The following is a 27,726-nucleotide window of genomic DNA, read 5'->3' as shown; positions in this document are numbered from 1 at the left end:
TATGTTTTGGTATTCTTTATTAAAATACTGCTGTACACACAAATATTACAACATTTTAGTCAAACACAAGAGGGGCATAAAACATACTAAGATGGTGATGGAGGTGTGTGTGGGGGAGAGAGGTGTGTGTGTGTGTGTGTGTGGGAGAGAGGCAGCAATAGTTAGTGATGCACGGGTTGACTCATAACCCGCAATCCCCATGGTTATATCCGCAGGGCAAGGGTTTTAGGGTCCTGAAATATTGTGTGGATGAAGGATGGGTGGATGAAGGGTGGGTGGGTGGATGAAGGGTGGGTGGGTGGCAGGTGGAATAAAGTGAAGGGGGGGGGGAATAATTTTTAAAAATCTGTACATGTTTAATTGTGTAACTCATATCTATAGGCTACATTGAGGTTTTTCTTTAATTAGAAAAATTAGTGTGTAAACCTAAGCTTCAGGGCCTAACTGCAGGCTCCGCGTGCCAACTAACCTAGCACAGAGGGCGCTATTTTATTTCCCAACAGTGCTGCAAAAGAATGACGAAAGTAGGCCGTTATAGTATCAACTGGACAGTGGTTACTTTGGTGTTCTAAACTTTATTTTGTGTAATAGTGTATTTATTTTCTAAGCCATAGAAAATCGTAAAAAGAAATATATATACACACACACACACACACACACACACACCCCCCACACACACTTCATTATATGTTTTATTTAATTCATATGCTGGTAGAGGCTATTAGCCCACAGGCAGTCGGCCTAAAATATATCCATTTATTGTTTCACATTTTGTTTCAGCAAAACAACTGTTCTACTGTTCAATAGGCCAAAATATTCAATAAATTGATGAAATGTTGAAGAAAAACATCATTGTTCAATAAATGTTCAAGAGAAAAGGGAACAGAGCATTTTCTATATTAGCGGGTTAGGGTTGGATGTAGCCCTCAGATTTCCACTATCACATATAGTCGGGTTGTTGGGGGTGCGGGTGAACAAACAGCTGACCCGCGCATCACTGGAGTGTGTGTCATGATGGTGATATGATAAACGTTGACATGTGTGGATAGTGATGGCTGTGTGTTGGTATGGGTGTGTGGATAGTGATGGCTGTGTGTTGGTATGGGTGTGTGGATAGTGATGGCTGTGTGTTGGTATGGGTGTGTGGATAGTGATGGCTGTGTGTTGTATGGAAGAGATTGGTTTAAAGATAGGGGTCTAAGCACCACATTCACCAAATATGCTTTCGGTCTTGATCATGTCACAGGAAACAGTACATGATTCTAACATAGCCAACTCACAGCTCACCTCGTGGAGTAGGTAGAAGATGCCCCTAACAACTGACATAGGGTCAGATATGTTGTCATCCCCCTAGTAGTTCAGGTAAGACTGGATGCTAGATCTGTGCTTAGGAGCATCCCCCCCGCACTTAAGAGTCCCGCCCACACCGATCTGACTGGATAAAGGGCGACCAATGACGGCCAAACACATTCAGTCATTGGGCCCCTGCAGCTGTCCATTGTCCTGAGAGAATTCCAAACCATCCAGAGGGTCTATTCAATAGGGTTGAATGTTGCACATAGAACTGTGATGTATAGAATAGACCTTCTCATGTGACTAGAAGTCTTGGTATGATCTATATAATACATTTCTAAAACGCTTTGAATGTTTCACCCTTCTGAATAGATCCTTGCCTCTGAGTGCAACAGCCACCACCCACCCCCCTTACCAATTCTCTATCCTTCACTACCCATTATGAATTCAAAGGCATTGGATTGGTATAAGCATGGTTTGGGGTTTCCATCATCTCTCTTATGCCAATCCATTATTTTTAAAGCCATGAGAGGGTGTGAATGAGAGCACACTTCAGGGGGGAAAACCCAGGGGACCTCTGGAAGAGGTCAAAGGTGAAAGGTGACTCCTGGTCATCGCTGCTCGGTGTCCCCAGCATGTTTTGTGTCACATGATCTTAAAAGGTCAAATAAAAAAAGACATTTTCTTAAAATGATTCAAAACCCCTTCCTACAATCCACTTCGCCCCATTGCCCCATTCCTTGCCCCCCCAAATTGGTCCACAGAAAAACATTTGTCTTGAGGCAGAAAGAAAGACTGTCCCTTCCATGTCCCATCATGCATCACTGCACAACAGCAGAGTAAAGTGAGAAGAACCAGCAAGAAAGAATCATCACAAAAAGCATAACGTATTCTCAAATGAAGAGGTCACCAGGGACCCTTCAGGGGAGGGAGAAAGAGGGACCCTTCAGGGGAGGGAGAAAGAGGGACCCTTCAGGGGAGGGAGAAAGAGGGACCCTTCAGGGGAGGGAGAAAGAGGGACTCTTCAGGGGAGGGAGAAAGAGGGACCCTTCAGGGGAGGGAGAAAGAGGGACCCTTCAGTAGAGGGAGAAAGAGGGACCCTTCAGTAGAGGGAGAAAGAGGGACCCTTCAGTAGAGGGAGAAAGAGGGACCCTTCAGTAGAGGGAGAAAGAGGGACCCTTCAGGGAGGGAGAAAGAGGGACCCTTCAGGGGAGGGAGAAAGAGGGACCCTTCAGGGGAGGGAGAAAGAGGGACCCTTCAGGGGAGGGAGAAAGAGGGACCCTTCAGGGGAGGGAGAAAGAGGGACCCTTCAGTAGAGGGAGAAAGAGGGACCCTTCAGTAGAGGGAGAAAGAGGGACCCTTCAGTAGAGGGAGAAAGAGGGACCCTTCAGGGGAGGGAGAAAGAGGGACCCTTCAGGGGAGGGAGAAAGAGGGACCCTTCAGTAGAGGGAGAAAGAGGGGCCCTTCAGTAAAGGGAGAAAGAGGGGCCCTTCAGGAGAGGGAGAAAGAGGGGCCCTTCAGGAGAGGGAGAAAGAGGGGCCCTTCAGGAGAGGGAGAAAGAGGGACCCTTCAGTAGAGGGAGAAAGAGGGACCCTTCAGTAGAGGGAGAAAGAGGGACCCTTCAGTAGAGGGAGAAAGAGGGACCCTTCAGGGGAGGGAGAAAGAGGGACCCTTCAGGGGAGGGAGAAAGAGGGACCCTTCAGGGGAGGGAGAAAGAGGGACCCTTCAGGGGAGGGAGAAAGAGGGACCCTTCAGGGGAGGGAGAAAGAGGGACCCTTCAGGGGAGGGAGAAAGAGGGACCCTTCAGTAGAGGGAGAAAGAGGGACCCTTCAGTAGAGGGAGAAAGAGGGACCCTTCAGTAGAGGGAGAAAGAGGGACCCTTCAGTAGAGGGAGAAAGAGGGACCCTTCAGGGGAGGGAGAAAGAGGGACCCTTCAGTAAAGGGAGAAAGAGGGGCCCTTCAGTAAAGGGAGAAAGAGGGGCCCTTCAGTAAAGGGAGAAAGAGGGGCCCTTCAGTAAAGGGAGAAAGAGGGGCCCTTCAGTAAAGGGAGAAAGAGGGGCCCTTCAGGAGAGGGAGAAAGAGGGGCCCTTCAGGAGAGGGAGAAAGAGGGGCCCTTCAGTAGAGGGAGAAAGAGGGACCCTTCAGTAGAGGGAGAAAAAGGGGCCCTTCAGGGGAGGGAGAAAGAGGGGCCCTTCAGGGGAGGGAGAAAGAGGGACCCTTCAGGGGAGGGAGAAAGAGGGGCCCTTCAGGGGAGGGAGAAAGAGGGGCCCTTCAGGGGAGGGAGAAAGAGGGGCCCTTCAGGGGAGGGAGAAAGAGGGGCCCTTCAGGGGAGGGAGAAAGAGGGGCCCTTCAGGGGAGGGAGAAAGAGGGACCCTTCAGGGGAGGGAGAAAGAGGGACCCTTCAGGGGAGGGAGAAAGAGGGGCCCTTCAGGGGAGGGAGAAAGAGGGGCCCTTCAGGGGAGGGAGAAAGAGGGGCCCTTCAGGGGAGGGAGAAAGAGGGGCCCTTCAGGGGAGGGAGAAAGAGGGGCCCTTCAGGGGAGGGAGAAAGAGGGGCCCTTCAGGGGAGGGAGAAAGAGGGGCCCTTCAGGGGAGGGAGAAAGAGGGGCCCTTCAGGGGAGGGAGAAAGAGGGGCCCTTCAGGGGAGGGAGAAAGAGGGAGAGAGGCAGCAAAGAAAATAATTGAGGCAGAACTGGCTCCATTCTCTAGTTATGTCCAATCCATGGGTTCTACCCCAGAGCTGACAAAACAGTTCCATCCCCCGAGTTCATAATTTGTGTCACAACATTTTCCACAATAGTGTCCATCATTGAGCAATAAAGGAGGGGCTGCCTGGCCTGCCTTACTCTACTCTAACAAACACAACACACCCCTCTATGGTCTGTTTCAACAGAGTCCCCATCCCAACCCACAGCCTACTCCAAAACTCAGTGGGTTGTCCTTTCTGAGTGGGAACCGACAACTAAGGCTGACTTGGACCGGCCCATTTCATGAATGGGTTCTTTGACCACCCCCTTAGAAAGCATCCAGTGGTCTGTCCCGTCTCTTAATGTGTTGGTATGAAGGGGTGTGGTCTCCAGCAGAGACACGCAGTAGAAAGCCTGATTTCTATTCAGTTCTCAGTCTGTGTCGGTGTGTGTCTGTGACTTCAGCTCTGTCTGGAGGTGCATCTCGTAGGCCACTTACACATTCATTAAAAGTCAAATAGTGAATCCTCCACAGAAAAAAAGCAGGAAAAAGTTCAATACCATGTGGTTGGTTTATTTTTTTAGTATCCGTTTTGTTCCCCAGTTCTAAAATAAAATAATGCAGTGTTCATCATCCTTGTTGTCATCGTCACAGCTTCCGTTTCTGTCCACTATTTGTAGTGGCAGCTGCTGGGTTTTTAGGAAAACAACAAAAAAAATATCCTGGTTGCTAAGACAGTGTATGTGACTGATCCAGCAAGTCCCGCCCCCTCTGATGATGCCATCACTATGCGCCTGGTCCTCCGATGTAGTGCAATAATGTGCTTTCAGGTTCAAGGTTCAGGCAGTCCCACCCCGCTGCCTGTGTGTGGGGGGCGGCAGGGGCGCTACAGGGGGCCAGTGGCAGCCGCTTGCTGCAACTCCTGGAAGGTACTGTCGAAGCAGCGCTTCAGGTCTGAGTAGGTCACCACCAGAACACTCTTCTCATCACGAGATACCAGGTTTATCTTCTCAGGCACGCCCGCGTCCAGCTACACAGAGAGACGGGAGAGAGAGATAAGTACTGCTAGACTGGTAGTCCAGCTACACAAAGAGACGGGAGAGAGAGAGATAAGTACTGCTAGACTGCTAGTCCAGCTACACAGAGAGACGGGAGAGAGAGAGATAAGTACTGCCTGACTGCTAGTCCAGCTACACAAAGAGACGGGAGAGAGAGAGATAAGTACTGCTAGACTGGTAGTCCAGCTACACAGAGAGACGGGAGAGAGAGACATAAGTTCTGCTAGACTGCTAGTCCAGCTACACAGAGAGACGGGAGAGAGTGAGATAAGTACTGCTAGACTGGTAGTCCAGCTACACAGAGAGACAGGAGAGAGAGACATAAGTTCTGCTAGTCCAGCTACACAGAGAGACGGGAGAGAGATAAGTACTGCTAGACTGCTAGTCCAGCTACACAGAGAGACGGGAGAGAGATAAGTACTGCTAGACTGCTAGTCCAGCTACACAGAGAGACGGGAGAGAGAAATAAGTTCTGCTAGACTGGTAGTCCAGCTAAACAGAGATATAAGTACTGCTAGACTGCTAGTCCAGCTACACAAAGAGACGGGAGAGAGAGAGATAAGTACTGCTAGACTGGTAGTCCAGCTACACAGAGAGACGGGAGAGAGAGACATAAGTTCTGCTAGACTGCTAGTCCAGCTACACAGAGAGACGGGAGAGAGTGAGATAAGTACTGCTAGACTGGTAGTCCAGCTACACAGAGAGACAGGAGACAGAGAGAGATAAGTACTGCTAGTCCAGCTAAACAGAGATATAAGTACTGCTAGACTGGTAGTCCAGCTAAACAGAGATATAAGTACTGCTAGACTGCTAGTCCAGCTACACAGAGACAGAGAGAGATAAGTACCACTAGACTGGTAGTCCAGCTACACAGAGAAATAAGTATTGCTAGACTGGTAGTCCAGCTACACAGAGAAATAAGTACTGCTCGACTGGTATTCCAGCTACACAGAGAAATAAGTACTGCTAGACTGGTTGTCCAGCTACACAGAGAGACGGGAGACAGAGAGAGATAAGTACTGCTAGACTGCTAGTCCAGCTAAACGGAGACCAGAGACAGAGAGAGATAAGTACTGCTGGACTCCTAGTGAGGAGAGTACGGAGGGTGAGTGGAGAGTGAGGAGAGGACAGAGGGTGAGTGGAGAGTGAGGAGAGGACAGAGGGTGAGTGGAGAGTGAGGAGAGGCCGGAGGGTGAGTGAGGAGAGGACGGAGGGTGAGTGGAGAGTGAGGAGAGGCCGGAGGGTGAGTGGAGAGTGAGGAGAGGCCGGAGGGTGAGTGGAGAGTGAGGAGAGGACGGAGGGTGAGTGGAGAGTGAGGAGAGGACGGAGGGTGAGTGAGGAGAGGTCGGAGGGTGAGTGAGGAGAGGACGGAGGGTGAGTGAGGAGAGGACGGAGGGTGAGTGAGGAGAGGACGGAGAGTGAGTGAGGAGAGGACGGAGGGTGAGTGAGTGCAGAGTGAGGGAGGGTGAGAGGAGGAAGAGAGGGTGAGTGAGAGGAGCGTGAGTGAGTGCAGAAGAGGGAGGGTGAGTGAGAGGAGCGTGAGTGAGTGGAGAGTGAGTGCAGAAGAGGGAGGGTGAGTGGAGAGTGGAGAGAAGGGGGATGAGTAGAGAGGGAGGGTGAGTGTGTGAGTGGAGAGGAGGGAGGGTTGGAGAGTGTGAGTGAGTGAGTGAGTGAGTGAGTGAGTGAGTGAGTGAGTGAGTGAGTGAGTGAGTGAGTGAGTGAGTGAGTGAGTGAGTGAGTGAGTGAGTGAGTGAGTGAGTCACAAGGGAGAAGGGAATGAAAGGGAAATGAGAGAAGAGAATGGGAAAAGGGATGAGGGATGGGTGACGAGAAAGAGCACTGAGTAAAAGACAGAAAGAAGGGTGAGAACGACCCAGAGAAGAGAGAGGCAGAAAGATAGAGCGAGGGAGAAAGAGAGAAACACAGGAAGAGAAGCAGGAGGAGGCGGCATACTTTGTTGAGGCAGGAGACAATGTGGCTGAGGTCTATCCAGGGGGTCCCAGACTCAGTCACCTGGTGGAACAGGTGGTCTCTGAACAGTTTCAGCAGGTACCGGTCCCCCGTCTCAGACCACGTACGGTCCTTCTGAAACCTGGCAGACAGACACACAGAGAGACACAGACACACAGAGACACACAGAGAGACACAAAGTTAGACACCAACAAGTGAAGTGTGAAATGAAGGGAGAGTCAATTGGTCAATGTGAAACATTTACTTCAGAGTGATACAGTACTTACTCTGGCCTCTCGTTGATGGTGCCCAGTTTAGCCAACAGACGGAAGAGACGACCATTCTGGACCTCCTACAACAGATATAAAACAACTTGATTCGTCAAATATCATACTCCTAGAACCACAACACAACGGGTCAAATGAACCATTGATATTAAGTCCAAAATGTATTATTTTCAACTGGAAGAGGTGTTTGTCTGTGTGAACTGTAGGTGGTAGTATTATTTATACACCGAGTAGAAAACATTCCTAATATCAAGATGCACCCTCCCTTTCTGCCCTCAAAACAACCTCAAGTTGTCAGGGCATAATCCACAGTCTAAAAGTCCTTCTTTAACCCATCTCCTCCCCTTCCTCTACACCGATTGAAGTGGATTTAACAAGTGACCTCAATAGGGGGTCATAGCTTTCACCTGGATTCACCTGGTCAGTCTGTCATGGAAAGAGCAGGTGTTCCTAATGTTTTGTACACTCAGTGTATATTACTTTACTGGAGTTAAACAGACCATCTGCAATACATTTTTGGACTTTTATAAATGAAACGGTATATACCCATTGATTCTTGAAGAATATAAAGAATAAATATAGCCTCAATATTTGGATAAAATCTTTATGGCTCAGTTGGTAGAGCATGGCATTTGTAACACCAGGATAGTGGGTTCGATTCCTGGGACCACCCATATGTAAAATGTATGCACACATGACTAAGTCACTTTGGTTAAAGTGTCTGCTAAATATTATTATACACTGACTGCTCAAAAAAATAAAGGGAACACTAAAATAACACATCCTAGATCTGAATGAATGAAATATTCTTAGTAAATACTTTTTTCTTTACATAGTTGAATGTGCTGACAACAAAATCACACAAGAATGATCAATGGAAATCAAATGTATCAACCCATGGAGGTCTGGATTTGGAGTCACACTCAAAATTAAAGTGGAAACCCACACTACAGGCTGATCCAACTTTGATGTAATGTCCTTAAAACAAGTCAAAATGAGGCTCAGTAGTGTGTGTGGCCTCCACGTGCCTGTATGACCTCCCTACAACGCCTGGGCATGCTCCTGATGAGGTGGCTGATGTTCTCCTGAGGGATCTCCTCCCAGACCTGGACTAAATCATCCGCCAACGTGGCGTGCAACGTGGCGTTGGTGGATGGAGCGAGACATGATGTCCCAGATGTGCTCAGGTCTGGGGAACGGGCGGGCCAGTCCATAGCATCAATGCCTTTCTCTTGCAAGAACTGCTGACACACTCCATCCACATGAGGTCCAGCATTGTCTTGCATTAGGAGGAACCCAGGGCCAACCGCACCAGCATATGGTCTCACAAGGGGTTCGAGGATCTCATCTCGGTACCTAATGGCAGTCAGGCTACCTCTGGCGAGCACAAGGGGGGCTGTGCGGCCCCCCAAAGAAATGCCACCCCACACCATGACTGACCCACCGCCAAACCGGTCATGCTGGAGGATGTTGCATGCAGCAGAACATTCTCCATGGCGTCTCCAGACTCTGTCACGTGCTCAGTGTGAACCTGCTTTCATCTGTGAAGAGCACAGTGGCGACAATGCCAATCTTGGTGTTCTCTGGCAAATGCCAAACGTCCTGCACGGTGTTGGACTGTAAGCACAACCCCCATCTGTGGACGTCGGGCCCTCATACCACCCTCATGGAGTCTGTTTCTGACCGTTTGAGCAGACACATGCACATTTGTGGCCTGCTGGAGGTCATTTTGCAGGGCTCCGGCAGTGCTCCTCCTGCTCCTCCTTGCACAAAGGCGGAGGTAGCGGTCCTGCTGCTGGGTTGTTGCCCTCCTACGGCCTCCTCCACATCTCCTGATGTACTGGCCAGTCTCCTGGTAGCGCCTCCATGCTCTGGACACTACGCTGGCAGACACAGCAAACCTTCTTGCCACAGCTCGCATTGATGTGCCATCCTGGATGAGCTGCACTACCTGAGCCACTTGTGTGGGTTGTAGACTCCGTCTCATGCTACCACTAGAGTGAAAGCACCGCCAGCATTCAAAAGTGACCAAAACATCAGCCAGGAAGCATAGAAACTTAGAAGTGGTCTATGGTCACCACCTGCAGAACCACTCCTTTATTGGGGGTGTCTTGCTAATTGCCTATCATTTCCACCTGTTGTCTATTCCATTTGCACAACAGCATGTGAAATGTATTGTCAATCAGTGTTGCTTCCTAAGTGGACAGTTTGATTTCACAGAAGTGTGGTTGACTTGGAGTTACATTGTTTTGTTTAAGTGTTCCCTTAATTTTTTTGAGCAGTGTAGTCATTGTGATGTCACGGACAGTCAGTCCTTGCATCCATCGCTAAATCTATGAATTTGAGAGTGATTACATTTCTCCAGTCCTATCCTTCAACTATTTTCCAAAACAGAGGGGGGGTGGCCACTTTTTTATATTTTGAACTGCAGATTGTTCCTTTAAATAAGTCACCATCAATGCAAACCCACAGAGAGCATGAACACACACACACACCATTTCCTGTTGTTAACACAATTCGACACAGTGGTGCTTATCTGTGTTGTATGTAAGGAAGGAGAAGTACGTGTAAAAGCATGAAGGTTAATGTGGATAAAAATACTACCAGAAACCCATCTGAACAGGAACCCAACACCAAGGGAGTAACATGAGTCTCGCACCGACAACTCATAGACTGAAAGGTGGCATTTCCTGTTTAATGCTAAAGATGGCAGCAGAACCGCTCACACAGGACATACTCACTCCTCTCTTCCCTGATACAGGCACCAAAACAAAACTGAAGGGGGGCAGGACAGAAGAGGAAAGCAGAAGCTGTAGAGTGGACAGAGGGACCACAGCCCACACCCTGTATCTCCACACCCCTCTCCTTCCTCACCCTCGCCACCTTCACCACGCCTTCTACAGAGCAGAGGTCACAAAAACACACATAGCCTTTTGATGCGTATGTGAGTAAAGTACATGACGGGGGAAAGAGTGTCACGACAGGACTGATGGAAACATGTGGACAATACTAAATATGCTTGACAAGGTGGGATCTCTACGTCAGTCAAATTAATTATGCAAGAAATGGTAGGGGAATTGCCTTTATGAGCAAATATTGATATAATAACTAACCATCATATCGAAGTCCACTTGGAGTCACACGATGACATGGTGTGTGGCCCTCCCACTACAACTCAGAAAACCATTCTGTTTATTAGGCTACAAATTAACTTCTGATTAACTTCACAGGGTGGGGAGGCTTGATGCTCCTTCCCAATAAATATCCAGGGTCCTACTTTGGTGGCATGATGATCGATGCTTGGATGCCATTTCACAGAATTAATACTCTTTTGTCCATAACAATCTCATCATGTAGGTAGTCTACCTTCACTGTATCTGCCAGCTGTTGGCTAGAGCACACATACCAACACCAGAGTGGGCACATTTGCTATATAAACGCAACATTTATGACAGAACCCATCTGTAAAGTAGAAAATGAGATGGAAATCCATTTAACTTGCAAGAATTTAAGTGCAAAAGTTATTTGAAATAAGTCCTCACGCACAGCCTTTTATCATCAACAAGTCAATTGGATGGAAGCATCTCTGCTGGGAAAATTAGCATATTGTGTGTATGCAGATTTGAGAATATTCACTTTAAAATCTGTCCCCAACTGGATGAAAACTTAGCTACTGTTGAACTCCATGACCCAACAGTGTGTGTACCTTGGCAAGGTCCTCCTCGATGACATCATTCCTCATCTGTGATGCGTCCAGCTGTGTGTAGAAGCGAGCTCCGATCATAGGCATGATGTCATTGACGCTTCGCAGCCTTGACTGCTCTGTCAGCAGATACCTACAACACAGACAGCATTACTTCAGTCAGTCCCAACTAACAACGCAGGAGCGTCAAACTCAATTCCTGGAGGGTCACGTCTGAGGCTCTTGTTCTCGTCTTTCAATTAGTGTCCAATTAAGACCAAAAAAACAGGTGAGGGGAGTTCCTTACTCAGTAGTGACCTTTAATTCATCAATCAAGTGGAAAGAAAGAGTGAAAACCTGCAGACACTCGGCCCTTGAGGACTGGAGTTGGACATGTGATGCCATACGTGAGTGTTTGTTGCAGATGCGTGAGAAGTTGATTAACGCCAGCTTCATAGCCTTGTGCAGGTTCTGTCTGTGGGTGTCTTACAGGATGAGGTTCTTGAGGTCTGATGAGTAGTTGATTGACACCAACTCCATGGCCTTCTGCAGGTTCTCTCTCTGAGTGCCAGCCAGAGAGTTACAGGCCAGGGCCAACACCACCTTGCCCAGGGATATCAGGTCCGCTTGCTGCACACACACACACACACACACACAGAGAGAGAGAGTTACAGGCCAGGGCCAACACCACCTTGCCCAGGGATATCAGGTCCGCTTGCTGCACACACACAGAGAGTTACAGGCCAGGGCCAACACCACCTTGCCCAGGGATATCAGGTCCGCTTGCTGCACACACACACGAGAAACGGGTTAACAAAACACACTACAGGCCAGGGCCAACACCACCTTGCCCAGGGATATCAGGTCCGCTTGCCACACACACACACACACACACACACACACACACGAGAAACGGGTTAACAAAACACACTACAGGGAGGGGCCAACTCAACCATTTCAAAGAATATCAGGTCAACATCTCATAAAGCCAAGTATAACAGACACACACTAGGATTTAAAACTAGATCTGGTATCCTGAGATTTCCCAACCAAGCTCCTTCCCATAAATGTTTTAAATAAAATGACATTCATACATGAAACTATGTCCGGGACGATACCAGTATCGCGATATGAGTTAGTATCGTGGCAAGGAAACAAAGCTGATTTAACCTCTTTAGGAGAACAGCTCTAATGTTGGAAACAAACATCATTATGTTGTCATCCAGAGTCACATGTATTTATTTTCTAAACTACAGCACAATATGTTACATACAGCAGGTTATTAAAGGGACAATGAGTGAGGTCTGCTTCATGTTTACATTTTTGCCATCGAAAGAATACTGGTATGGTCCCAGCCCTACATAAACACCAGTGATCACTACACCAGCAGTCTACCATATTCACATAACACCAGTGATCACTACACCAGCAGTCTACCATATTCACATAACACCAGTGATCACTACACCAGCAGTCTACCATATTCACATAACACCAGTCATCACTACACCAGCAGTCTACCATATTCACATAAACACCAGTCATCACTACACCAGCAGTCTACCATATTCACATAACACCAGTCATCACTACACCAGCAGTCTACCATATTCACATAACACCAGTCATCACTACACCAGCAGTCTACCATATTCACATAACACCAGTCATCACTACACCAGCAGTCTACCATATTCACATAAACACCAGTCATCACTACACCAGCAGTCTACCATATTCACATAACACCAGTCATCACTACACCAGCAGTCTACCATATTCACATAACACCAGTCATCACTACACCAGCAGTCTACCATATTCACATAACACCAGTCATCACTACACCAGCAGTCTACCATATTCACATAAACACCAGTCATCACTACACCAGCAGTCTACCATATTCACATAACACCAGTCATCACTACACCAGCAGTCTACCATATTCACATAACACCAGTCATCACTACACCAGCAGTCTACCATATTCACATAAACACCAGTCATCACTACACCAGCAGTCTACCATATTCACATAACACCAGTCATCACTACACCAGCAGTCTACCATATTCACATAACACCAGTCATCACTACACCAGCAGTCTACCATATTCACATAACACCAGTCATCACTACACCAGCAGTCTACCATATTCACATAACACCAGTCATCACTACACCAGCAGTCTACCATATTCACATAACACCAGTCATCACTACACCAGCAGTCTACCATATTCACATAAACACCAGTCATCACTACACCAGCAGTCTACCATATTCACATAACACCAGTCATCACTACACCAGCAGTCTACCATATTCACATAACACCAGTCATCACTACACCAGCAGTCTACCATATTCACATAACACCAGTGATCACTACACCAGCAGTCTACCATATTCACATAACACCAGTGATCACTACACCAGCAGTCTACCATATTCACATAACACCAGTGATCACTACACCAGCAGTCTACCATATTCACATAACACCAGTGATCACTACACCAGCAGTCTACCATATTCACATAACACCAGTGATCACTACACCAGCAGTCTACCATATTCACATAATACCAGTGATCACTACACCAGCAGTCTACCATATTCACATAACACCAGTGATCACTACACCAGCAGTCTACCATATTCACATAACACCAGTCATCACTACACCAGCAGTCTACCATATTCACATAACACCAGTGATCACTACACCAGCAGTCTACCATATTCACATAACACCAGTCATCACTACACCAGCAGTCTACCATATTCACATAACACCAGTCATCACTACACCAGCAGTCTACCATATTCACATAATGCTAAAATAGAAACTGTGGCTAACAAAATGGCTGATACAATGTGGCCACTAAAGTACTTGACAAAATACAAATTTCCGGTTTGAATGGGAATACCAGGAAGGAAAATTGACACACACACGAACAGGGTACAGAACAGAAGCATGTGTCCATCTGAATCAGAACAAGGCTGTGTTCTGCCAGACTGACAGAGAGGGAGGTTACTGTACCTGGTACTGTGGCATGAGGGTCACATGGTTGGTCTGACTGTTGTCAAACGTTAAGACATCAAACACCCCTACACAGTTCACCCGTAACCTGCAGGGACAAACGACATGGTGAGCTGTGTGTGTGTTGGGGGTCTGTGTGTGTGTGTGTGTGTGTGTGTGGGGGGTCTGTGTGTGTGTGTGTGGGGGGTCTGTGTGTGTGGGGGGTCTGTGTGTGTGTGTGGGGGGGTCTGTGTGTGTGTGTGTGTAGGTGTGTGTGTGTGTGGGGGGTCTGAAAAAGGAAGCCAGGACTAATACAGAGCTTCTGCTTTCACTGTTCCTCTACAGGAAATAAGCCACCAGATAAGCATCAGGGGGCTGCAGACACAATGGTTTATACACAGTTCCCCAGCAGGGAACTTTACGTAGCTTGCCCACAATCAAGCAATGCAAAAATGGTGGGAATTCAGGACTAACACAGAGACAGCAGCTGCAACATTGAACTGGTTCGAGGTAGCTATCAGTTTCTGACCACACTGCGTCACATTAAAAATCTGTGTCTCTACCTGGTAGAGATTTACTATTGTAAAGTGGCTGTTTCACTGGATGTCATAAGGTGAATGCACCAATTTGTAAGTCGCTCTGGATAAGAGCGTCTGCTAAATGACTTAAATGTAAATGTAAAAATGTAAATGGTATCAGAAAACATGGACCTTGCTGGGATACATAACCTTGGTCACTATTATGTGTGCCTGCAAGGTGTGCGTGTGCGCGTGTGCGCGTGTGTGTGTGTGTGTGTGTGTGTGTGTGCGCCTGCATGGTGTGTGTGTGTGTGCGCCTGCATGGTGTGTGTGTGTCTACCTGGTCTTGCCGGTGATGAGGATCTTGCTGGGGTCCATGACCCTGCAGGCCAGGCCAGCAGTGTGGATGGTTCTGAGAGCTGAGCTCAGCTGGACGATGTAGGCCCAGATCAGAGACTCAGGAAGCAGACCAGCATGCTGCCGGGGTGGTGGGGGCTCGTGCTGTCCTACAGGGGGGCACCAGACTCACACGATTAGAAACACATAGAGGCTTCTCAAATAAAAAGGATAGACTTCCTAGGCCAGTTTTGTTTATTTAACTAGGCAAGTCAGAAGAACAAATTCTTATTTACAATGACAGCCTACACCGGACAAACGCGTACAAAGCTGGATCAATTGTGCACCACCCTATGGGACTCCCAATCATGGCCTGGATTCAAACCAGGGTGTCTGTAGTGACGCCTCAAGCACTAAGATGTAGTGCCTTAGACCGCTGCACCACTTGGGAACCAAATGTCAAGACACGTAGTCACAGACATACAACACACACACAATGAACACTTGAGAGAGGTGTTAGTGTGATATAGAGTAGTAATTACAATGGTGGTCATAGAGGCTGAGAGGCTCTGCTTCCTCTGGGCCTGCCTAGTAGCTATAGCACCTATCTCAGGATCAGTTTCAGCCACAGCTTCCCCCCACCCCAACTACAGCATGAGTACACCAGAAACCACACACGACATCCCAACTATCACACAGACCAGCAACTGTTAGTGCTGGCACCACAAACATCCACCCCCTACACCCCTTTACCACACTCACAGAGATGCAGCTAGCACCGGTCACCTCACAGAGACCCCGTTACCACCGGTCACCTCACAGAGACCCAGCTAACACCGGTCAACTCACAGAGACCCCGCTAGCACCGGTCAACTCACAGAGACCCCGCTAGCACCGGTCACCTCACAGAGACCCCGCTAGCACCGGTCACCTCACAGAGACAACGCTAGCACCGGTCACCTCACAGAGACAACGCTAGCACCGGTCACCTCACAGAGACACCGGTAGCACCGGTCACCTCACAGAGACACCGCTAGCACCGGTCACCTCACAGAGACACCGCTAGCACCGGTCACCTCACAGAGACACCGCTAGCACCGGTCACCTCACAGAGACCACGCTAGCACTGTTGACCTCACAGAGACCCCGCTAGCACCGGTCACCTCACAGAGACACCGCTAGCACCGGTCACCTCAGAGACACCGCTAGCACCAGTCACCTCACAGAGACACCGTGGAGGGAGTACATTGGGGTCAGTATGAGAGAGGTGGAGGGAGTACGTTGGGGTCAATATGAGAGCGGTGGAGGGAGTACGTTGGGGTCAATGTGAGAGAGGTGGAGGGAGTACGTTGGGGTCAATGTGAGAGAGGTGGAGGGAGTACGTTGGGGTCAATGTGAGAGGTGGAGGGAGTACGTTGGGGTCAATGTGAGAGAGGTGGAGGGAGTACGTTGGGGTCAATGTGAGAGCGGTGGAGGGAGTACGTTGGGGTCAATGTGAGAGCGGTGGAGGGAGTACGTTGGGGTCAATATGAGAGCGGTGGAGGGAGTACGTTGGGGTCAATGTGAGAGCGGTGGAGGGAGTACGTTGGGGTCAATGTGAGAGAGGTGGAGGGAGTACGTTGGGGTCAATGTGAGAGCGGTGGAGGGAGTACGTTGGGGTCAATGTGAGAGCGGTGGAGGGAGTACGTTGGGGTCAATATGAGAGCGGTGGAGGGAGTACGTTGGGGGTCAGTATGAGAGAGGTGGAGGGGGTACGTTGGGGTCAGTATGAGAGTGGTGGAGGGGGTACGTTGGCATCAGTGTGAGAGAGGTGGAGGGGGTACGTTGGGGTCAGTATGAAAGAGGTGGAGGGAGTACGTTGGGGTCAGTATGAGAGTGGTGGAGGGGGTACGTTGGTGTCAGTGTGAGAGTGGTGGAGGGGGTACGTTGGGGTCAGTGTGAGAGTGGTGGAGGGGGTACGTTGGTGTCAGTGTGAGAGAGGTGGAGGGGGTACGTTGGGGTCAGTGTGAGAGTGGTGGAGGGGGTACGTTGGGGTCAGTGTGAGAGTGGTGGAGGGGGTACGTTGGGGTCAGTGTGAGAGTGGTGGAGGGGGTACGTTGGGGTCAGTGTGAGAGTGGTGGAGGGGGTACGTTGGGGTCAGTGTGAGAGTGGTGGAGGGGGTACGTTGGGGTCAGTGTGAGAGTGGTGGAGGGGGTACGTTGGCGTCAGTGTGAGAGAGGTGGAGGGGGTACGTTGGGGTCAGTATGAAAGAGGTGGAGGGGGTACATTGGGGTCAATATGAGAGAGGTGGAAGGGGAATGCATTGGGGCCAGTATGAGAGCGGTGGTGGGGGTACGTTGGGGTCAATATGAGAGCGGTGGTGGGAGTACGTTGGGGTCAATATGAGAGCGGTGGTGGGGGTACGTTGGGGTCAATATGAGAGCGGTGGTGGGGGTACGTTGGGGTCAATATGAGAGAGGTGGAGGGAGTACGTTGGGGTCAATATGAGAGCGGTGGAGGGAGTACGTTGGGGTCAATATGAGAGAGGTGGAGGGAGTACGTTGGGGTCAATATGAGAGCGGTGGAGGGAGTACGTTGGGGTCAGTGTGAGAGCGGTGGAGGGGGTACGTTGGCGTCAGTGTGAGAGAGGTGGAGTGGGTACGTTGGGGCGGGTATGAGAGAGGTGGAGGGAGTACGTTGGGGTCAGTATGAGAGTGGTGGAGGGGGTACGTTGGTGTCAGTGTGAGAGAGGTGGAGGGGGTACGTTGGGGTCAGTATGAGAGTGGTGGAGGGGGTACGTTGGCGTCAGTGTGAGAGAGGTGGAGGTGGTACGTTGGGGTCAGTATGAAAGAGGTGGAGGGAGTACGTTGGGGTCAGTATGAGAGTGGTGGAGGGGGTACGTTGGGGTCAGTATGAGAGTGGTGGAGGGGGTACGTTGGCGTCAGTGTGAGAGAGGTGGAGGGGGTACGTTGGGGTCAGTATTAAAGAGGTGGAGGGGGTACATTGGGGTCAATATGAGAGAGGTGGAAGGGGGAATGCATTGGGGTCAATATGAGAGCGGTAGTGGGAGTACGTTGGGGTCAATATGAGAGCGGTGGTGGGAGTAAGTTGGGGTCAATATGAGAGCGGTGGAGGGAGTATGTTGGGGTCAGTATGAGAGTGGTAGAGGGGGGACGGAGTCAGTATGAGAGTAGTGGAGGGAGGAATGCATTGGGGGTCCGTATGAAAGAGGTGGAGGGAGGAATGCATTGGGGGTCAATATGAGAGCGGTGGAGGGGGTACGTTGGGGTCAGTATGAAAGAGGTGGAGGGAGGAATGCATTGGGGGTCAGTATGAGAGCGGTGGAGGGATTATGTTGGGGTCAATATAAGAGAGGTGGAGGGAGTACGTTGGGGTCAATATGAGAGAGGTGGAGGGAGTACGTTGGGGTCAATATGAGAGAGGTGGAGGGAGTACGTTGGGGTCAATATGAGAGAGGTGGAGGGAGGAATGCATTGGGGGTCAGTATGAGAGCGGTGGAGGGATTATGTTGGGGTCAATATAAGAGAGGTGGAGGGAATACGTTGGGGTCAATATGAGAGAGGTGGAGGGAGTACGTTGGGGTCAATATGAGAGAGGTGGAGGGAGTACGTTGGGGTCAATATGAGAGCGGTGGAGGGAGTACGTTGGGGTCAATATGAGAGAGGTGGAGGGAGTACGTTGGGGTCAATATGAGAGCGGTGGAGGGAGTACGTTGGGGTCAGTGTGAGAGCGGTGGAGGGGGTACGTTGGCGTCAGTGTGAGAGAGGTGGAGTGGGTACGTTGGGGCGGGTATGAGAGAGGTGGAGGGAGTACGTTGGGGTCAGTATGAGAGTGGTGGAGGGGGTACGTTGGTGTCAGTGTGAGAGAGGTGGAGGGGGTACGTTGGGGTCAGTATGAGAGTGGTGGAGGGGGTACGTTGGCGTCAGTGTGAGAGAGGTGGAGGTGGTACGTTGGGGTCAGTATGAAAGAGGTGGAGGGAGTACGTTGGGGTCAGTATGAGAGTGGTGGAGGGGGTACGTTGGGGTCAGTATGAGAGTGGTGGAGGGGGTACGTTGGCGTCAGTGTGAGAGAGGTGGAGGGGGTACGTTGGGGTCAGTATTAAAGAGGTGGAGGGGTACATTGGGGTCAATATGAGAGAGGTGGAAGGGGAATGCATTGGGGTCAATATGAGAGCGGTAGTGGGAGTACGTTGGGGTCAATATGAGAGCGGTGGTGGGAGTAAGTTGGGGTCAATATGAGAGCGGTGGAGGGAGTATGTTGGGGTCAGTATGAGAGTGGTAGAGGGGGACGGAGTCAGTATGAGAGTAGTGGAGGGAGGAATGCATTGGGGGTCCGTATGAAAGAGGTGGAGGGAGGAATGCATTGGGGGTCAATATGAGAGCGGTGGAGGGGTACGTTGGGGTCAGTATGAAAGAGGTGGAGGTAGGAATGCATTGGGGGTCAGTATGAGAGCGGTGGAGGGATTATGTTGGGGTCAATATAAGAGAGGTGGAGGGAGTACGTTGGGGTCAATATGAGAGAGGTGGAGGGAGTACGTTGGGGTCAATATGAGAGAGGTGGAGGGAGTACGTTGGGGTCAATATGAGAGAGGTGGAGGGAGGAATGCATTGGGGGTCAGTATGAGAGCGGTGGAGGGATTATGTTGGGGTCAATATAAGAGAGGTGGAGGGAATACGTTGGGGTCAATATGAGAGAGGTGGAGGGAGTACGTTGGGGTCAATATGAGAGAGGTGGAGGGAGTACGTTGGGGTCAATATGAGAGCGGTGGAGGGAGTACGTTGGGGTCAATGTGAGAGAGGTGGAGGGAGTACGTTGGGGTCAGTGTGAGAGCGGTGGAGGGGGTACGTTGGCATCAGTGTGAGAGAGGTGGAGGGAGTACGTTGGGGCGGGTATGAGAGAGGTGGAGGGGGTACGTTGGGGTCAGTATGAGAGAGGTGGAGGGAGTACGTTGGGGTCAGTATGAGAGTGGTGGAGGGGGTACATTGGTGTCAGTGTGAGAGTGGTGGAGGGGGTACATTGGTGTCAGTGTGAGAGAGGTGGAGGGGGTACGTTGGGGTCAGTATGAGAGTGGTGGAGGGAGTACGTTCGGGTCAGTATGAGAGTGGTGGAGGGCGTACCTTGGGGTCAGTATGAGAGCGGTGGAAGGAGTACGTTGGGGTCAATATGAGAGCGGTGGAAGGAGTACGTTGGGGTCAGTATGAGAGTGGTGGAAGGAGTATGTTGGGGTCAATATGAGAGTGGTGGAGGGAGTACGTTGGGGTCAGTATGACAGTGGTGGAGGGAGTACGTTGGGGTCAGTATGAGAGTGGTGGAGGGAGTACGTTGGGGTCAGTATGAGAGTGGTGGAGGGCGTACGTTGGGGTCAGTATGAAAGAGATGGAAAATGACTCACCCCACTTCCTCTTGGTGAAGTAGGAGTCGGCAGTGGGGTCGTTGAAGTGCCTGCTAAACATGGTCTCTGCCCCCGCATGGAAGTCATAGGAAAACACCAACGCTGGGAGAGAAACAGGAGGTTAGTGTGGGGGTTATGAATCAAACATACACTGAAACAAAAACCAATGGAAACACACTTAGAGACCCCGCCCCCACACACACACAACTCACAGTGGTCTCCAAAGGCCTTGGTGGTGAAGACCTCCCTCAGGGTAACAGAGTTGGAGTGCTGAATCTTCTTCCACATGTCCACCAGCATCATACACTTGGTGTTCACCAGCCTGAAACCTGGACACACACACAGGAAAGACATTTAGAGAACATGACCACTCAGGAATCCTTTTATTTTCAATCAAGGCTGATCATTTAAAATCCCAAGGACATGAAGAAAAAGTGTGTGTGTGTGGTCTCACCATGTACCCTCCTCAGGCAGTAAGGCAGGTCGTCCTTGCTGTTGACGGCCTTGTAGCAGGAAGTGATGTAGCTGAAGTTGCTGGTCTTCTGCAGGCGGTTGGGAGGGGGGACAGGCTCCAGGGGAAACAGGCTGTGGTAGCTATCCACCTCAGAGGGAACACCTGGGACAGGGATACACATCATGAGAACACACGTACACGGAGTGGACAAAACATTACAAACACCTGCTCTTTCCTTGACAGACTGATCAGCTGAAACCTATCATCCCTTATTGATGTCACTTGTTTTAACAAGTGTAGTTGAAGGAGGGGAGACAGGTTAAATAAGGAGTTTTAAGGCTTGAGACAATTGAGACATGGATTGTGTATGTGTGTCATTCAGAGGGTGAATGGACAAGACAAAAGATTTAAGTGCCATTGAACAGGGTATGGTACTAGGTGCCTGGCACCGGTTTGAGTGTGTCAAGAACTGCAACGCTGCTGGGTTTTTCATGCTCAAGTTTCCCAAGTGTATCAAGAATGGTCCACCACCCGAAGGACATCCAGCCAACTTGACAACTGTGGGAAGCAATGAGTCAACATGGGCCAGCATCCCTGTGGAACGCTTTATACCTTGTAGAGTCCCTGCCCTGACAAATTAAGGCTGTTCTGAGGGCAAAGGGGGGTATACACAGCGTATATACACCAACACACAATGTCTACATCAAATACATCAGTTGACACTCATCTTCATCTTAAGTTTTGATAGTTGAACAACTTGACAATGTTCTATAAACCAACCAGTGTGACTGTGTGTGTGACTGTGTGTGTGACTGTGTGACTGTGTGTGTGTGACTGTGTGTGTGTGTGACTGTGTGACTGTGTGTGTGTGTGTGTGTGTGTGTGTGTGTATATAAACTGTCATCAGGAATCCTACAGACAGACACGACTCAGCTGCGAGTCTCACTTTCAGCCAGCAAGGAAACTCCACATCGACCGCAACAGAAGCTACACAACCATACCGTCAGAACACATTTCAACTGTCCAACAATGACCACAACGGCAGAACCCATATCAACTGTCCACAATGACCACAACTCCAATAATAGCCCCTCCACTACCTCTATTCAGCCAATCAGGGAAGGAATGCTTTACCGGTGTTCTCTGACTGGTCGATCTGAGCCATGGTGATTAGATGTCTGTTTATCAGCTCCTACAGGGAACCATAGGAAATGACATCAGAGATAATAATAATAATAATAATAATAATAATAATAATAACACTGACATCACAGTATGATTGGAGGATTAGAACAGAGCCAGACAAACAGAACCAGGTAGATGAGAGAGAAAGAGTCAAACATGGAGACAGGACAAAAAAGAGAAGGGACCAAAAGGGAAACAGAAAGTTGGTTTCAGACAGGAAGAACCAGGGGGGTGAAGAGAGAGATACTGACAAATTGGAGACAGGGGGGGGGGGTACCTGTCGGAGTTCATCAGCCATGAAGAAGGACGGAGCGTTGGCTTTGGGCTGCATGTAGGCCACGTGGGGAGCAGTGGGGGGGTAGATGTGGTAGGTAGGAAACACCTGCACAAAAACACATTTAACGACTGTACTTCCTATTGATGGAGAAATCATAACTGACAGTCCACTGATGATAATGAGGAATATATTTTCAATGCCGTCAGTAAAGGCAACTAAATGGAACGTACCATCCCGGCCATGGGAGCGGGGGTGTTGTCGGTGTAGAAGTAGGTGGTCCCCCCCACCGTCTCCTTCTGGATGATGTGGGCCCCCTGGTCAGACACACTGGTGGGCACCATGTAGTTAGCCGGATTGGGGTTGTTGGGGTTGGGGGTGTGGCTGCGCCGGCGTGGGGCAGGGGAGGTGTGGGGGGTGATTTTGGGGGAGTGGAGGGGGGAGGACCCTGCAGAAAGAGACATCCCTGTGGAGAGGGGGGGATACCAGAGAGGACATTGGTTAAGCAGAGGTACAGAGTTCATTGGGGTGGCTCCAATCATTGTTCTAACGGGTGACTGACTATGGTGGAATTCATCATGCTGGGGATTTACTTGAATAATACATTGTCTGTTGTTTTTTCTAGAGCATCTCCATTGTAGTATGGAGTCCATTCACCTGTTTGCCAGGAGAACAATGGGAAGTAACATCATTAGAGAACCTCTGCAAACTCACTCAACCTGACATATCTACGATATGGTGCAAAAAGAGAGCAGGGCTGAAAGCAATACAACCCCTTGGTTGGTGGGCTCTAAGTCAGAGAATGAAATGGTTTCTGTAGTGGATGGCTCACCGGGTGCTAGGGCAGCGGCGGTGGAGCTGCTGAGGCTGGGGTGGGGGAATAGGGGCATGGGGAAGGCTGGAACACTGGACTGGACCATAGTGGCCATGCGGGGAACCCCCTTAGGGATGAACTCATTGGCTGTAGGGTTGGGAGCCTGGGAGAGCGAGCGAGAGGGAGCGTGAGAGAGAAAGAGCGAGAGATGCATGATATTAGAATTAGATTAAGTTGTTCTGCTTCATCAGAGATTGTATTAGTATAATGTTTGTTTCCTTGTAAGCAGCTTTGGCTTCATCGTATACTGGAAAACATACATTTCTCTATGGATTTATTTGGACAGTGAAGCTCAAATGTTTTAATTGTCTCTATACTCCAGGATTTTGGATTTGAGCGCAAATGTTTTATATGAGTAGACATAAGGGGTGCAACTTTAGTTTTCGAAGTGGGGGGGGGGGGACAACATACATTTTTTTATCCTGTCGGATAAATACTCCAAACAGCCTGCCTAATCCCTCGGAGGCGTGTGTCCGCATGGTCCTAAAGCACACTATTGCCTCGTTTTGTATCACATTTCAATAATAAAACACGGGGAGACAAAAATAACATTTCAGAACGTCCCCAGTGAAAGTTGCATCCATGGATGATAGTAGAGAATGTCACTTCATTTGAGGGTATTTTCATACACATCCGTTTAACCGTTTAGAAATAAAAGCATCTAGTCCCTCCATTTGAAGGTGTCACTATTAATTGGATAAATTCACTTATAGGGCTCTATTTTCAGCTGGCGTTAAGGAGGTGGAACTGTCAAATGCACATTAGTTTGCAATTTCATCATGTAAAATCTGGCGCACTGGCATTTTCCAGCTATTGCACCAGGTTCAGCAATTTACCAGTCTAAAAATCAGCTGGTTTGCGCTGAGGTGGGAGAGGTGGGAGAAATATGCCAATTTCAGTGAATGCAACTAGGGATATTTAAGACCGATCAAAGCTGGTTTTAGCTGTAATGCAATTGGTTATGGCATGGATTTTTCCTGATGAGCGAGAAAGCTGCAGATGCACAAAGATCATGCCCCCAAAACATACTAACCTCTCCCCATTACCAATAACAAGGGAGGTTAGCATTTTTGGCGGGCGTATGATATGCCTTTCTCACTCATCATTAATCACAATTCATTCATGATTATCTGTAATATTGGTAGCATCCACATTCATGTAGAAGTGTTCAGAAACGTTATTTTATTATTTACAATAAAAGTGACTTCAAAATGACAATACATTATTTAACATTATTTCTATTGGGCACAACATAATCCGAAACATAACCAAAACAAACTGCAAATGTATCCAACAAGTTTGTAGAGTCACAAGCTTGATGTAGTCATTGCGTACTAAGAATATGGGAACAAATACTAAACTTGACAAAATTGAATACACTATAAATGAAATTTCTCCAAATACCTATGACACCTCCATTTCTAAATATAAACAAAACATGAAAACACACTCAAATAAAAAGGTGACTTTTTGTAATCTTGCCTCAGAACATTTGATCTCAAATCCAAAATGCTTGAGTACAGAGCCAAATTAAAAGTTTTAGCTTCACTGTCCAAATAAATACGTAGGGGAGTGTATAAAACAACCAACAGAGACAGGATGACATTAGCTAGAGAAAACACACAACCCAACCACCACGGATGGGTTTAGGTTGAACTATTTTCCACAGTAGGCCCTAAAAAAACACAATAAACACCTCAAAATCCAACTATTACCCTTGGTTGATAACCGCACCAGGACCCAGGATAGTGGTGCTCTTACCTTTCTCCTTTGTGATATGCTCAGAGCACCAAAGTCACTGAAGAGTGAGGATATGGGAGAACTAACTGGATCAGGAAGAGGACATAGAGGGAGAGGGAATGAAGACTGTGTTGTCCACGGAGAGTTTTCCATTGACCCACAACTCTGACCTGGTCCAACTGCCAGGGTTCCATGGAATAGATCTGTCAGTGATGTCATGGGTGTTCCAATCAAAGAGTTAGAAACTACTTAAATTATAATTCTACAGTTATTAGTGTCAATGATCTGATACATAAAGTGTTCTGTAGGTGCTGGGTTCTAACTTCTTACCGTGAGCGCTGTGGCTAAAGTTCTTTTCACCATCATCAAGGAGACTGGGAGAACTGCTGCTGCTGCTGCTGCTGGTCATTCTCTACAAAACAATCACAAACAAAACACAGATGCTTAAAAGTGTACTCTCTTAGTTAGCTAACATATCCTAGCAAAGCAAACAACCCTGATTTTCTTAAAAGGTACTAGTCTGTAGCAAAATAATTCCCATTAGTATCTGCATCAATGGCTGATTGTTTTGGAATTCTGCTTAGGTGTATAAATCTGGTTCAAATGACAGATTAAATAGCCTACATACGAGCACAATTGAAATAATCAAGTACCAAGGCCTACGCAATGAATTGTCTTTGGACCAGTACTGAACCAGACTTTCTGATTAACATACAAGAAGAACACCTTTTCCACATTAGCACTATCATTCAGTAATTGACCCATATTTCCTCATTTACCGTAGAGCTAAAGCTGGTTCCCGGAACACTTGAGTGCATCTGTTCAGTCAGTACTATATAGTTTCATTCGGAGGCTGGTCTTACCTGCATCATTGAGTATTTAGACTCTGCAGGGCTCCCGAAGCCGTTCACCCCAATAAAGCTGCTGCTGAAGTAGGAGTTGGTCAGATTAGCATCAGTCCCACCCTCCATACCAGGGACTGCAGAGGACATGGATGAGGGGTTCAGAATCAGACATCCCTTCTACTACACAGGCACAAGATCTGGATGGTCCTGGTAAATGTCCTATTCAATGTTTGGAAAACATTATAGAGACTGAGACAAGCGATGCCAAACAGACTGTCAGCCTAATGTATTGTTTGGCCAGTTGCTGGTCGAAAACATCTCAATTAAAGAACAGCTCACTTTCTCCCTTAAAGAGTCAACAAGAATCTCATTCATTAAATGGCTGTGTGAAGCAAAATGCACGTAATGCACAAAAGCCGTTTAACTAATGTTGACTGTCTTCATTTGCAGGACTGGTCCGTTACAGATGAGTAGCCAATCAGCAAGCTTCTTGAGAAGATGTAAACACTTAAACTATATCCAGTCAGCTAGCTAGCCAACTTGTGTGCAAAATTATAATATCCACGTTGCAATCAAACGTGTCATTGTGCATAGTTCAATTATATCGCATACAGCCGTGTGGTGGTTGCAATATGTCGCTAGTTAATTATGCTAACTAGCTACTAAATAAAGGGACTTCATAACACTGCAGCAGCTGTTTTGGGTTAGCATGTAAGCTAGCTAGCCATCCTCATGCATGAGGACAAGAATGATAAAATATCTCGCTTCCAAACTATTCCACATTAACTAGCTAGATGCATTAACTAGCGCGTTAACGTAGCTATTGTAAGAGTTGTGTAAACGTTAATTTGCCACAAATTTTGATTTTGCAAGAGTTGATTATTACTAGGCTAAGTTGTTTAGCCATAGTTTGATAGTTAACAAGTTAGCCAATGATTGTCTGAATTTGCCCACTCATGTCTTGAAGCGGTCAAATACAAAATACTGAATTGTCTCAGTTAGCTAAATGCATTATTTGAAGGAGCTCAAGCGTCGACGCTGGATGAAAACTTTAGTGCTCGGACACTTTAATTAGGTATGCTTGATTGTGTAGATTGAAAAACACGTTTTGGTCGCAGGGGCCTCAAAGAATCCCCGGGCTCAATTTTAACAAAGCCACTCACACGCCCCAAAACCAACAACCACCGATGAGGATGTGTTAGGCCCTGTCGTGTCGAACAGGGGGCAACCAGACCAAGCATACTCACTGGTTAACAGCTGTCCATCCAGAGCCGTGCCTGCAGAACCAAGAGAGTCGCTCTTTTTGGTGACGGTCGGCACCCCTACCGGGCAGGCCGGGGGTGCACTAAGCGGATACCCCGCTGCCGTCACGGCTCCTCCTGACATGGATAAAGGGACTGGGCTTCCTCCACCATGAAGAGACATGTTTGCCATGGACGGTTCCTCGTGCAAAAACTGACACTCGTCCCCATAAAAGCAAGTCTTGTCCTTTGCGTAGTATCGGCAGAACTTCACCTTGACGCAGGGAATTCCGACACCCCCGAGCGGAGCAGCTGAAGCTGGGAGTCCACTGTTCATGGCACCGCTGCTGCCGCCGGAAAATATTCGAACATAGAGAGACGTCGATTGCTAATTAGCTTGCTCTCGAGCTGGGTTAGATTAATGTAAATGCAAAGCGATATGCAACAGCACATATGATTCGTCCAAACCTAAAATTACATCACTCACATATACGTCTAGATGATAAGGACATCGCGTTTGATAAATCCTGGTCGTTTTTGTCGCTACCCATGTAGCTGGCCTAGCTAGTAGCTAGCCTGTTGTTGAACCTCGTTCACCCTTGTTGTTGTTGTTTTCTGCTCTCTGGCTACTCCGCTAGGAACCAGCTAGCATAGCATTGCATTGTGGGTAGCTTGCTACAAAGCAAAGTGTGTAATCATTAGTCCAAACAGTTGCAAAACGTTTCATTTTTGAAACGAAAACAACCGTTTCTATTAGACAAATTCAGGTAGGTCCCGCCCCGTTTCGTTCCGTTTGCTTCCGTTTAAGAAACGGTTAGCAACAGGTTCGGCGTAATGAATACGCCCCAGTGACATGTGAAGCGGCTTTGACTGAGGGACAGCTT

At 48.4% G+C, this 27,726-nt stretch overlaps 1 protein-coding gene and 1 long non-coding RNA gene across 3 annotated transcripts; one reads left to right on the top strand and one right to left on the bottom strand.

Moving 5' to 3' along the window:
• Positions 1-27,618, bottom strand: pan3 (poly(A) specific ribonuclease subunit PAN3). Of its 2 annotated transcripts, none has more exons than XM_052483719.1 (18): positions 26,849-27,618; positions 25,620-25,735; positions 25,087-25,168; positions 24,778-24,959; positions 22,975-23,119; positions 22,376-22,608; positions 22,146-22,250; positions 21,818-21,875; positions 20,684-20,845; positions 20,442-20,558; positions 20,230-20,331; positions 14,842-15,007; positions 14,005-14,092; positions 11,446-11,585; positions 10,980-11,109; positions 7,274-7,338; positions 6,990-7,128; positions 1-5,008 (listed from the first exon to the last, which is right to left on the bottom strand). In XM_052483719.1, exons 1-18 carry the CDS (start codon positions 27,177-27,179, stop codon positions 4,865-4,867), a joined length of 2,505 nt encoding a protein of 834 aa, XP_052339679.1. In that variant the 5' UTR covers positions 27,180-27,618; the 3' UTR covers positions 1-4,864. The 2 variants fall into 2 exon arrangements, with proteins under 2 accessions (XP_052339679.1, XP_052339680.1); XM_052483720.1 differs by lacking the exon at positions 26,849-27,618 and adding an exon at positions 25,941-26,147.
• On the top strand, positions 17,203-19,652 carry LOC127912880 (uncharacterized). Its single transcript, XR_008083863.1, has 3 exons — positions 17,203-17,397; positions 18,400-18,535; positions 19,534-19,652. It is a non-coding gene; the product is annotated as an uncharacterized LOC127912880 (long non-coding RNA).
• Positions 27,619-27,726: the final 108 nt, after the last annotated feature.

The sequence above is a fragment of the Oncorhynchus keta genome, chromosome 28 (assembly GCF_023373465.1).
Source record: "Oncorhynchus keta strain PuntledgeMale-10-30-2019 chromosome 28, Oket_V2, whole genome shotgun sequence".
Lineage (NCBI taxonomy): Eukaryota > Metazoa > Chordata > Actinopteri > Salmoniformes > Salmonidae > Oncorhynchus > Oncorhynchus keta.
This window is presented reverse-complemented; position numbering and strand designations above follow the sequence as displayed.